The 12622-nt window shown below is 32.8% G+C and overlaps 1 protein-coding gene across 2 annotated transcripts in view; it reads left to right on the top strand.

Annotated features, from left to right (window-relative positions):
• Window positions 1-12622, top strand: part of CSMD3 (CUB and Sushi multiple domains 3) — a 1219369-nt gene that overhangs the window by 955556 nt on the left and 251191 nt on the right. For both annotated transcript variants that reach the window (XM_057736100.1, XM_057736099.1), the window contains 2 exons: window positions 3036-3227; window positions 10650-10788. In XM_057736100.1, coding sequence (XP_057592083.1) covers window positions 3036-3227; window positions 10650-10788 — 331 coding nt within the window. The remainder of the gene's footprint in view (window positions 1-3035; window positions 3228-10649; window positions 10789-12622) is intronic.

The following is a 12622-nucleotide window of genomic DNA, read 5'->3' as shown; positions in this document are numbered from 1 at the left end:
ATTAACAACTAAAAATGACTCCCTCAAAAATAACTCAAATTAAAGAAGATTGGACATTTTTAAGATGGACACATTTGTGCACACTGTAGCTTTTCTATTTATGGATACAATCTCTGTATTGTTTGTAATTTTTTAATGGGGTTTATTTTATTTAACTGAGAAAGAAATTGTATCTCTAGAACACTTAACAGGCAGAAGAGGACAGTCCAGTGTAACATGTAAGGGTTTGGCTTCTGAAATCAGACTCATTGGGATTCAAACCTTGGTTCTGTACTCTTTAGTTTTTGTAATATTGAACAGGTTACTTAATCTTTCTAAACTTTAGTTTTCTCACCTCTAAAATAAGAACAATAATGGCACTTGACCCATAGGATTGTTAGGAGAATTAAAGGAATTAGACATGTGTAGTCTCTGTCCTTGGCCATTGCTCACAAACACTAGTTTATCAGTAAGATTAAGCAAATGGTTAAGATTTCTGATGATGTATATGATGACATAGATTTAATTTAAGTAGTTGGTAAAATGACATTTGCAGTGTACATTTTTGTAATGCTTTTTAAAGAATAAGCCTTTAAAAATTAACCCTTTTAAAAATGATGATTTTTTTTTACCCTTTCCAAAAAGATATATAAAACAATTTGAAGTCTGTTCAGTTTTGTGTGTATGTATGTATATATATATATGTGTGTGTGTGTGTGTGTGTTTGATTATATATAATATCAGTGTTTTGTTGTTGCTGCTTTTATGCAGTCTTAGACTTAACATACCACCAACATTAGTTTTTGGGTTTTTTTTTTCAGTTTTTTAATTGATATGGTCCTCTTGATTCCCAGATGACTTTGAGTCAGAACATTACAATATTTGTGTGTAGATTCTCTGGTTTTTTTGTTGTATATGAGAATTAGGGAGATGTGCTATCAATACAAAAAGTATGCCTGGAGGATTAAGACAGGTTGATTGGTATATTGATGAATCTATCATCTATCATCTATCTATCTATCTAATCTATCTACCTACCTTTGTACCTGCTTACTTACCTACTAGGGATGTATACAACAGAATCTGTAGGTGCCACTGCTACACAGTTTGAACAATTTGAAGTCTGTTCAGTTTTATGTCTGCTTATTTCTTCTTTGTATTCCTAGCACCTAGCACAATGCCTGGAATATATTAAGTTAGTAAATGAATGAGTGAATACCAGTTATGTGTCTATAATCCAGCAATTTGTGTAGTTGCTTTAATATACATTTAAAATAATTTGTACAACTGCTGAATCCTATGTTTATGAATGTAGTTTAATAATAAAGCTTAAATGAAAATTTTAATAGCTTCTTTGTCTTGATACTTAATTATATGCTTTATGGTAAATGTGCTTTGGGGTAATTCAAAATAATATCTTGTTACGTTAACCTGAATAATTGTAGTTAATTATATTATTAAATGTGCCATATACTGTATATAGAAGAACAGTTGCTTTCCTATGGTCCCATACTACTCTCCTCTAATGATTTTTTAAACTTTTTAATATTTTTAAATAATTTCAGATTTATATGCAGTTTTAAGAAATAATAAAGAGAGACCCTGTATACCCTTTACCCAATTTCCTCCAATGATTATTTCTTGTATAACTATAGCACTATATCACAACCAGAAAATTGACATTGATAACAATCCACGAACCTTATTCAGATTTCATTAGTTTTACATATGCTCATTTGTGTGTCTATGTTTATTTTGTTCATATAGTTCTAAGTAGATTTGATCACACCATCAGAGGTAAACCATAGTACAGTTCCATCACAGAGATCTCTCCTGTTACTGTTTTATAATCACAGTCATTTCCTTCCAACCCCTCCCCCTACAATTCTTGGACCAGTAATCTGTTTTCCAGCTTCATAATTTTGTTACTTCAAGAATGTTACATAAATAGAGGCAAACAATATAAATCACTTTGCTATTGTATTTCTTTACTCATCTTAATTCCCCTCAGATTCATCCAAGCTGCCTTGTATATCATCATTACTTTTTATTACTGAGCAATATTCCATGGTATGATTTAGTTTAATGATTCACCTGCTGAAGGTAGTTTGTTCCTAGTTTTTAAGCTATTACAAATAAAACTCCTGTGAACATCCATGTTCAGTTTTTATGTGAACACAAGTTGTCATTTCTCTGGAATAAATGTGCAAGAGTGCAATTACTGGATTATACCTATTTTTGCAAGAAAGTGCCATCTTCTTTCCAGAGTGGCTATACCATTTTACATTTCTACCAGCAATAAGGAAGTTAATTCAGTTTTTTGCAGAATCTTGCCAGAGTTTGGTTTTACCATATTTTCTATTTTAGCTGATCTGATAGGTATGTAGTAATATCTCATTGTGGTTTTAATTTGCATTTTCTTAATGACTAATAATATTGAACATCTTTTCATGTGCCATCTGGTATCCTCTTCACTGAAATGTTTTTCTCCCATTTTGTAATTGGATTTTTTCCTTTTTTTTTTTACAGTTGAGTTCTTTATATATTCTAGATACAAATCCTTTGTGGAATATAGCCCATGCAAATATAGTCTTCCAGTCTGCAGCTGTCTTTTCATAGTCTTTCACAGTGTCTTTCACAGAGCATCAAAATAATAGATTTTTAGTAGACATTATTTAGCTACTAAAATGCCATGTCCCTGCTTGATGCAAGTTAACACATCAATTATTTACCAAAAAACAATTAAAAAGTATTTATTGTGCAGGTATTTAAAAATTAGCCCAAGCATTTCTTAAATTGAATTATGGTTGATTTACAATATTATATTAATTTCAGGTGTGCAGCATAGTGATTCATAGATAATTTTTACAGGTTATACTCCATTAAAAATGCAACAAGGATGTATTGTATAGCACCGGGAATTATGGCCCAAGCATTTTTTAAGTTAATTTTCTAAAAGCACACAGATATGTGGAAGCTTCTCAAATATAAGGTCTGGAACTTTGAAGTTAATTTGGATAGCATCAAAACTAAAGGCTGTTTCTGTTTTTTCATAGGTTCTGTTGCCACTGCATGTCGTGACCCAGGGGTTCCCATGAATGGGACTCGAAATGGGGATGGACGAGAACCTGGGGACACTGTTGTTTTTCAGTGTGACCCAGGATATGAGCTTCAAGGAGAGGAAAGAATAACCTGCATTCAGGTAGAAAATCGATACTTCTGGCAGCCCAGCCCACCAGTTTGTATAGGTATGAATTTAGAACAATTAAAATTTTATACAAGTGTGAAAAAATGGTTAAAAACTGGTTTCAATGTTATTAATTAAGAACAATATTCTGGACTAGGTCCTATGTGGAAATCTAAGATTTCAGAGGTCTAGGACCCTCCAAAAAATGCACAAAATTGTAAATCATTATTATTTTTCTCCTGAGGAGAGGGACTATAATTTTATTAGATTCTCAGTGGTTCTAACACTCTAAAAAAAAAAAAATCTTTATCCTCCCTTGTCTATTATATGAATATAGTTACTCACTGCTTTTAAAAGTTAAAGTGTGGTTTCAGATGCTGTGTTTAAAAGGGGCCATATTGATCTTCTCTCAATAATAGTTATTCTTTCTAAGAAAGAAAATTTTATCAGAATGTATGTTTGAGTTTCAGAGCTTTGATTTTCCCTTCAATCCATGTATTCCAAAAGAATATCAGCTTTTATTTTGATGATCTCAGGATTTGTAGCCACTTGATTCATACATCCAACCTCTCTGCCTTCTGTCTCCATGCTGTGTTCTTAAATCTCCAGATTAGATTCTACAAAATTAAGATACATATTATTTCTCTAGTGGGTCAGAGAAAAAATTGGAGGGATATACCACGTTTGGAAGAGAAATAGAAAACTTGCTATATAATCTTAAAAAATCTTATCATTAAGGTTCTTAAATTCAGCTAGTTTAATCTCAAGACTTTAGCTCCAGTGTTTTAAAATTGGTGTCATCTAGAATGTATAATATATTTTGACCAAAGTATGTTATGTCTACTCAAAATTTTATTTATCACATTCTTTCCCTTACTCCACTGTAAGCAACTTGGCAGAAGAGTCCATGTCTTGTTCAATGTATTTCTTATAGCATGCAAATTTAGCACATTCAGGAGAGAGAGCCTAATTTTTGTTCACTTTATATCTAATTCATAAATACATTTTCAATAATCATTTCATAGCGAGTCACATAATAATAGGAAAAGAGTGTTTAGTACCTCAATCAGAAATGAACAAATCAAGCAGTCAATTATTCAGATTTATTTTACCCCATTTTATGCTTCTTATGCAAGAGTTGCAAACTCAGATTCATTAGTGTGTCCTATGTGATGTTTTATGCATTGAGGATTTAGCAGTAAAGTAAGACAGAAGAGTTTCCTGTTTTTGTGAACTTACTTCTAGTAAAATGGAAACTAAAAAATCTGAATTTTCATATCACATCTTTTGTATTTTATATGCTGGAATTTAAAAAACACAATACACAAAACAAAACACATCTACAGGTTCAAACCAGCCAGGGAATAGACAGATAATTCTAGACTTCTGTAGAAAATGGGGCAGATGATAAGGAAAAAGTCTGTTAAAGGGGCATTAAAAAAGCAGAAAATAAGGGCATACATTAAGGCAGTTCAGATTTAGCCATATTTTGCTTTACAGTTTATTATTTCTGTTTATACCTATGTTGCTCTCTGTGTACCACTGCAAGATTCTAAATCATCTTCTAATTTACATTTACTATAAATACACTCATAAAAGCAGAGAAAAAATACAGAGAAAAAAATATTTTCAAAGGAAAAGGGACTGAAACAATGACATTTTCATTTGTTTACTACACAGTTAACCTAAAAAAAATTCCAATTAAACTAAAATGCCACATTTCAAGTAATTGGAATTTGACTGACTATCTTGTAAAGAGAATTTTTGTGTAAAGAGGAAATGACAGAACTCCACAGACTTACTGTGGAACTTCTAGTTTTATTGTGATTCTCAGACCTATTAAATGGGTGTTATTTATTAGAATTACTAGAAAGGCTATATTATGTCAAATGTTATGTAGAGAATTCTGAAATATTGAACAGATTTATACTGAAGTCCTGGAAAACATGAAAATCCAAAAGGTAAAAGGTTAAAGAATTTTGAGATAGGCTGTTATAAAATTCCATTTGTAGACAAGACTTTAGCCAGCAAGTCATAATTATAGGACATAAAAGTTTAACACTAAATTTTACTTCAATTGAACATGTTGTGGCATTTTTTGTAAGGACTACAGTGCTGTGTATAATTTTTTGGTAGTAAAAGATTGCTTAAGGAGAGAATATGCATTAGGGCTTCTCTGAGGAAGAAAATAACATAAAAAATAAAGTCTGAAAAATTGCTAAGCCTGCAGAAAGCTTGACCTCTGAAACTGATAAGAAAGAACTCCATGATTGGAAATACTATGCCAAGGATTAAACTCTGAACTTTTTAGAAACTTCATAAGTCTATGTCTCAGACCCTGGAGCATAAAGCATTTTGCTTGCATGTAGAAGTAGTCAGCCTTATAGCAAATACCAAACAGGACAGTCATCTTTAAGAGAGTTAATAGAATTCATTCCAACAAAATTGACAGTGTGAAGATTACTTTGACATTGCCAGAGGGAAAGTAACAGCACTCAATATGAAGGTAAATAACAAAGACATTAGTGTGGGTGGGCTGCCGAGAAAGACAGTAGACCCAAATAAAACTGAATTGGGGAGAAAAATTAAGAAGATTGTAAAATTGTGATCAATAGTTGCCCATATAACTGTCTCACAAGAAACTACACTCAGAACAAATCATTAACGTGTCAGAATTCTATGGACCTAACTAAAAATTTCATTCATAAATATATTTGATTTAAAGAAAATCTTACTTTGGATGCTTTATGATTAGATGCATAAAAGTAAAAACTGTATTTTCCAAATGTTATTTACAGTTTAATATATTAAAGGCAAAGAGAGTTTTCTTTACTACTGAGTTGTTTAAGATATACAAATATCAGATAATGTCTCTGCTTGTCTTAATGGCTTTTATAGATTTTCAAAATCTACTATGGTGATGAAATTTATCAGGAAAACCTCAATAAATAATTTAAATAATAGAAGCAAACCAATTTTAAAGGATTTTATGCTCAAGTAATAGTATAATCATGAAATATATCCAGTAAAATACTTAAAAACATGTGTAGTGGATTTTCCTATATCTTACATGAGAAAGGATATACACAAATAAACATATATGTGGATGTGTTCATGTGTATAAAATTGCTAATGATAAAAAAGACCGATGTTTCCTGTGAAAAATAAGGAAAACTGAAACAAACAAAATTGCTCCCATGATCCCCCAAAGGACAAATGCTCCCACTTCCTTAGAACGTGAAAAAAAAACACACAAAAAACATTCCTGCCTTTTATGATTATATATATATATATATATACAGATATATAAGTGCATTTTCTATTACACGTATTTTTCTAATATTTTTCAAACTCACATATGATTTTAAAAGTTCCAAAGGCAAAATATGCCATTATTTTTATCAAAGCATATAGCTACAAATTTAGATTGCCATTCAAACCTAGTCATCTTTAATCTTCACAATCAATGCCAATAGCAATTAAACAAACATTTATGCAATATATAGTATATGCTAAATCTCACACAGAAAATAGCATATAAGACATAGTCTTTAGCTTACAGATTAGTGATGAATGCAAACACCTGAAAGGAATATATAAGTAAAATATGGTAAGGGAAATGATGGAGATAGACCCAGGTTGCTATGGATACCCAAGTGTGTTGGAGAGAGCTGCAGCAGAGCCCAGGCTGAGAATTTCTAGGAAAACTCCCTGGAGGCAGTGATGAATCTTGAGACATAAGTATGAGTTATATAGATGTAGAAGGGAAAAGGACACTTCAGGAAAAACAAATAGGATACATAAAGGCATGTAAATACAAGGAACAAGCAAATTATAATTTTGAATGTAAATTATGTGTCTAGATTGGTGACTGATGCAATTGGAAGGGTTGCAGGGGTCAAGACATGAAAGCTATACTGGAGTCTGGGCATTATCTTTTAGGCAATGTGTGATAACTGCAGAATTTTATGAACAGTCATAGTATGATTAGATTTTTTTCACTGGGAAGATGAATTGGAGGAAACTAAATTACACTAGAGGCATGGAAAAAAATAAATTGCAATTATTCTGGAAGTATGTAAAAGTCAGATCTAGAAATGTGGTATTAGAAAAGGAAAGAGAAGATAGATTGAAAAATATTTATGAGGAACGATGAGGTAGAGTCTTGGTAGTGCTTCTTGATAGACTGGAGTCAAAGGTGCAGTGAAGAAAAGGGAAGACTCTTAGGCTTCTAGCTTATGTGGATAGATGATAGTGCTAATCCAACAACCTAAGAATACAGGAGAAATTTGAGTTGAGGTTTGGATATGTTGGATATTCTGTGTTCAATGTATCCACAGGCTATCGGGTGGAGATAGCCAGGAAGCACTTGGCCATATGGCTTAGAATTAAGCAGAGAAATCTGTTGGAGATGATAGGGAAAAGGAGTTATTGGTATATAAGTGGAAGATAAACTCACAATTTGGATACGGTCAACAAGGGAAGAACTTGATCAAGTGAAAATTAGAGACAATTAGGTAAGGAATTCAGGAGAATAACAAAATTATAAGATGAAGTGAAAGAAGTGCTTGCCAATAAAACTGAGATCTGTACAAAGACATCAGAAGAAAATTAGAAGTGGAGTTCCAAAAACGAAAAGAGTGAATTTAAGGTGAAAGTCAACAGTTAAGGATGACTACAGATATGAAGAGAAAGATAAAGGCAGAAATATCCTCCTGTATTAGTCAATACAAAAGTCATTTGAGGGTGAGCTAAGGACTGTTTGTGTTGGAGGCAAGGAGCCTAAGGGAAATAGCAATGGGCTGGAAAGAGAATGAGGTGGAAAGGACTAAATAAAGACATCAAGAGTCCCTAAGCAACAAAAATGTTATTGTCTCTCTAAATATAATTTAAAAAAAAATTCTGAACCTGAGTTTTCTCAGGGTGAAAACTCTGGTGCTTGTCGGTGAGATATAACATTAGAAACTCTTTTTTTTCCCAGTGTGACCTGCTTTGCTAATCATGTTAGTCTGTCTATAGGTACATATAGTACATAGGTGATGAAAGAGAGAATGAGATTAGACCTCCTTTTCGAAAGCCTTCATTATAAAATGAAAAACAAATTCAAAATAAGTATGGAGAGACTTTTATTAAAAAAGAATTATTGTAGAGTTTTACTATCATAATGTATAGAAATATCAAATCACTATCTTATACACCAAGAGCTAGCATAGTGTTGTAGGTGAGTTATAATTCAAAAGCAAATTCATAGAAAAAGAGATCAGATTTGTGGATACCAGAGTTAGGGTGTGGGAGAGAGCTAGCTGGATGAAAGTGGTTAAAAAGTACAAACTTCTAGTTACAAGATTAACAAGCACTATGATTGTAATGTATAATGTGATGTGTAACACTGCTGTGTTATATATGAAAGTTGTTAAGAGAGTAAATCTTGAGTTCTCATCACAAGGAATTTTTTAAAATTTTTCTTCAATTTTGTATCCATATGATAAGACAGATGTTTACTAAACTCATTATGATGGTCATTTAAAAATGAAAAAGGATTATTGCAGGTGGGGTGGGGCAGGGGGAGGGGACGGCTGCGATAAGGAGAACAGTGTGAAGATAAAATCCTCAAGCACCTGAAGAATTAGGAAAAGGGGATTTTTCTTTTATAGAGAGGAGTACGCAAGGCTGAAAGAACCAGATGTAGGAAAGTGAAATGAAAGGCTGGCCTGGAATGTTGTTCTCTGAGCCCAGCCTATCCTTAGGAGGGGTTGTGTGCTGGCTCCAGGCTGAGGGAGAACCAGAGTTCAAGGACCTAGAGAAAGGAGAGAAACTTGACCAAAGTTTGGTTACAAGCAGTTTATTATGATTGATCAGTGAGGTCAAACAATTCAACTAATCATTTGAGTCAAAGAATGGGAATTTACAGGGTCTGTGTCTGGTCTTTTCATAGGAAAATAAGGAGGCTTATTTAAGGGGTTTTATCTAAGACCTGGTAAGTGACTCTTATCTGAGTCAGATGGTGAAATGTGATTCTTCACAGTGAGCCCGTATAACCAAACACAAAAGGGCAATGGAATTTCTTAACCATCAGGCAAAATTCAACATTTTCAGTTGAAAAAAAAGGTGAAAGGAAATAGGTTAGAGGAAACTTTGTGTTATTTTTAGGATGAAAGAGACTTGAGCACCTGTGGACAAAGGTTAAGAAGCCAGCGACAATAAAGGAGATAAATGAACAAAGGTTCTGGAGAAGGAAGAGAGACTGTGTGACCAAGTTGAGGGTGTTATCCTGATTAATAGGAGGGACTCATATTATCCTCTGATTGTAGAGAAAAATATTCAGAAAGCATTGAAGTTTGAAGAGGGATAACTAGAGAAAGTTGAGCTAGTTTGTTTAATCATTTGATATGATACCACAAAAAATATACAGGTGATAAGTAGGTAGTGGTAAATAAAGGATAAGTAACCTTCCTTCCAAAAACAGTCTTATGCTGTCAAAAGAATCCCATATGTCTTATAACTGAATGGTAAATTTTATCTGAGAAAAACTATAATTTTAAAACTCAGATAAGAGAAGAATGATGATGTGGTGATTATGTGTAGGAGACATCATGACATTGTGAGAATCCCAATCTCAATCTCAGTCTCTCTCTCGGTGCACATGCCTGTATTTTTATCCCCAATATAACATTCTACCACCAGGGCCCTCCATATCTTAATTTCGGTTGTTTTTCTGCAGCTGCCAACTTTGTGTAGTATATTATTTTCTGACCAAGCTGTGTTTAACAGACTCCAACAATAATCCCCTAAATAATCTATTCTCTGAATTTCTCTGACAATTTTTTGATCCTCTCCATCAAAGCGTTACAGAAACCTTTGTTTGGGCCACAATAACTGTAGTAACTGTCTTTTTTCATCAACAAGTCAGGCAACTAGAATTTAAAAATGTCTTAACACTCAGTATAGGTGTGTTTTATTGTAAAGTGCTGTAGGTTCCCAGATAGTTATCCATTTTCACTCATTAACTGTTATCAAAGCCTTTTCCTCCATAAATAAAGGTTGCAGTTTGAAAATGCACCAAATACCTCATATTCTATTATTCCACTTATTCTTAGAGATTTTGTTTTGCTTTGTCTTGTTTCTATTTTTTTTGTAGTAACCTTCAGATTTTTTCTTAGTAACCATGGTGAAACCATTTTTACTCCTCTTCTTAATGCTTTTCTTTTACATGAATCAAAATAGTAATAAAAAGGGAGAGAAGTATAAATGTAATTTTTCTTGTCTTTTGAAGACAGTAAAGGAGCCAAATACAATGTATGTATTTAATATTTTAGTAGTCTTTCTTGAAAGATAATGCAGTATTTAAGCATCCACTACTATAAAAAAGCAAATCTGTACAAAACCTCCTAAACTTGTTTAGATAAGTGTTTTCACAAATACTGATAAATAATAAATTTTATTAATCACTTAAGGGATTTTGTTTGTTTGTTTTAAATTAAAGCACCCTGTGGAGGCAATTTAACAGGATCTTCAGGCTTTATTCTTTCACCAAACTTCCCTCATCCATATCCCCACAGCAGGGACTGTGACTGGACTGTCACCGTCAACGCAGACTATGTTATCTCTTTGGCATTTATCAGGTGAGTTCCTATACATTTCCACATTTTAAAAATCTTTTTGCTCACTTTGCTTTTTAGCATTTACACTAGGCAAATTTTTATTTCTCTATATGATATTTTTTAGTATTTTTTTTTTACCAATTTCAATGTTAATATTTTGTAATAAACAGTTTACAAATCCCCATATAATAGCATAGATGCCAATGTAGTTCTGAAGGCTAATGAGTGAACATCTTTTACCGGTTTCTAGTATAAAGGAGACATGTTAAAGGTTGAGTAGTTTATTGACTCATGAAATGTTATCTCTTTATAACCTTTCCTCCCTCCCTGAACTTACCATCACCTCTTCAAAAAATTATTTTTTTCCTAAATTTAAAGATGAAAAGGCCAGGGACTTCCCTGGTGATCTAGTAGTTAAGACTTCACCTTCCATTTTGGGGGTGTGGATTCAGTCTGTGGTTGGGAAGCGGAGATCCCACATGCCTTGCAGCCAAAAAAACTAAAAAAAAAAAAACCCATATAAAACAGAAGCAGTATTGTAACAAATTCAATAAAGACTTTAAAAATGGTCCACATCAAAAAAAAAAAGATTAAAAGGCCAGTATTTCAAGGAATTTTTTCCCCCATATGTGCATGTACCACTCAAAACCTTTTTGAAGTACCTAAATATCCATATGTGTAGCATCACCGTTGGACTTGGGAAGATACATATTCTGCCTACCATCCTTCCTGGTGGCCTCATTAAATTAAGCTGATAAGAATTTGGTAGATCAGTGTCCTGTAGCTTCTCAGCACAACTGTCTCCTCATGGAACTTTACATGAGGTGTTCCAAAATTTACGTTTGTTGTTTAGCAGTATCAGTTGCAGGGTTAGCTTAGCACTGAGGTAGTGGAGGATGCAGTTTCCTGTGTGGGAAAGAACTGCTGAGTTTGAGCCCCAGCTCTGCCACTGTCATTTGTGTTACCTTGGGTAAGTTATTTATATGAATAAGACTCTGTTTCCTCACATGGAGTTAAACAGCTGTTTCACAAAACCTTGCCTAACTCTTTTCCTTAACATTTCCATGGGAATGTTATCAGCAACTCAAAGAGTTTCTAACTAGAAATGTTCCTAATCTTCAGTGTCCAAGACTGATGTCTCTTGGCTCTAATAACACAACCCCTCCTTCTGCTAGCGTGTCAAAGCTGCTTGGTATTTATGTGAAATATTAAGCTAAAAATTTTTTCTAATATATTGAAACCAGGTTTAAAAAAAAATGAAAAAAGGATAATTCAAACTCATGGAAAATTTAACAAGTATAAATATATGGAATCTTTATTTCTATAATTTGTAGTGATACATTGATAATTAGTAATAAAGCAACAATGATAACCTTGTTAGTTATGTATGCTAGGGCCCAGTTTTAAGACAGTTTCCTGAAGTAAGAACTATTATTCCTATTTTTACCAATAGTTTTTAGTTTACTTAAAAAACTATTCTGGTTAATAACTGAGTGGTAGGAGACTGTATTACATGAAGTGCATGACCAAATGTTGATTTCCAGCTATGTCATTTATTATGCGACCTTAGGGAGATTGATGATGTTTCAGGACCAAAGTAGACTCACTGGGAAAATGGAAATGATAATCTCTTCCTTATACTACAGGATTATTGATAAGACCAAGTTAATATTTATGAAAGTGCTTTGTCAAATAGAACATAGTACTAGAATATACTATCTTTCCAGTTTTTTAGGAAAAATAATCATTATAGATAACATTCTAAAGGTTCCTAGAAAAAGACTGTTTTTTGTTTTATTCTCATTTTCAGAGAAGTTACAAATTAATAGTTTGAATTATTTATTTAGCCCAAAAA

This window comes from Hippopotamus amphibius, chromosome 5 (genome assembly GCF_030028045.1).
Source record: "Hippopotamus amphibius kiboko isolate mHipAmp2 chromosome 5, mHipAmp2.hap2, whole genome shotgun sequence".
Taxonomy (NCBI): Eukaryota; Metazoa; Chordata; class Mammalia; order Artiodactyla; family Hippopotamidae; genus Hippopotamus; species Hippopotamus amphibius.
The sequence above is the reverse complement of the archived record's forward strand: the minus strand, read 5'-3'. Positions and strand labels throughout refer to the sequence as shown.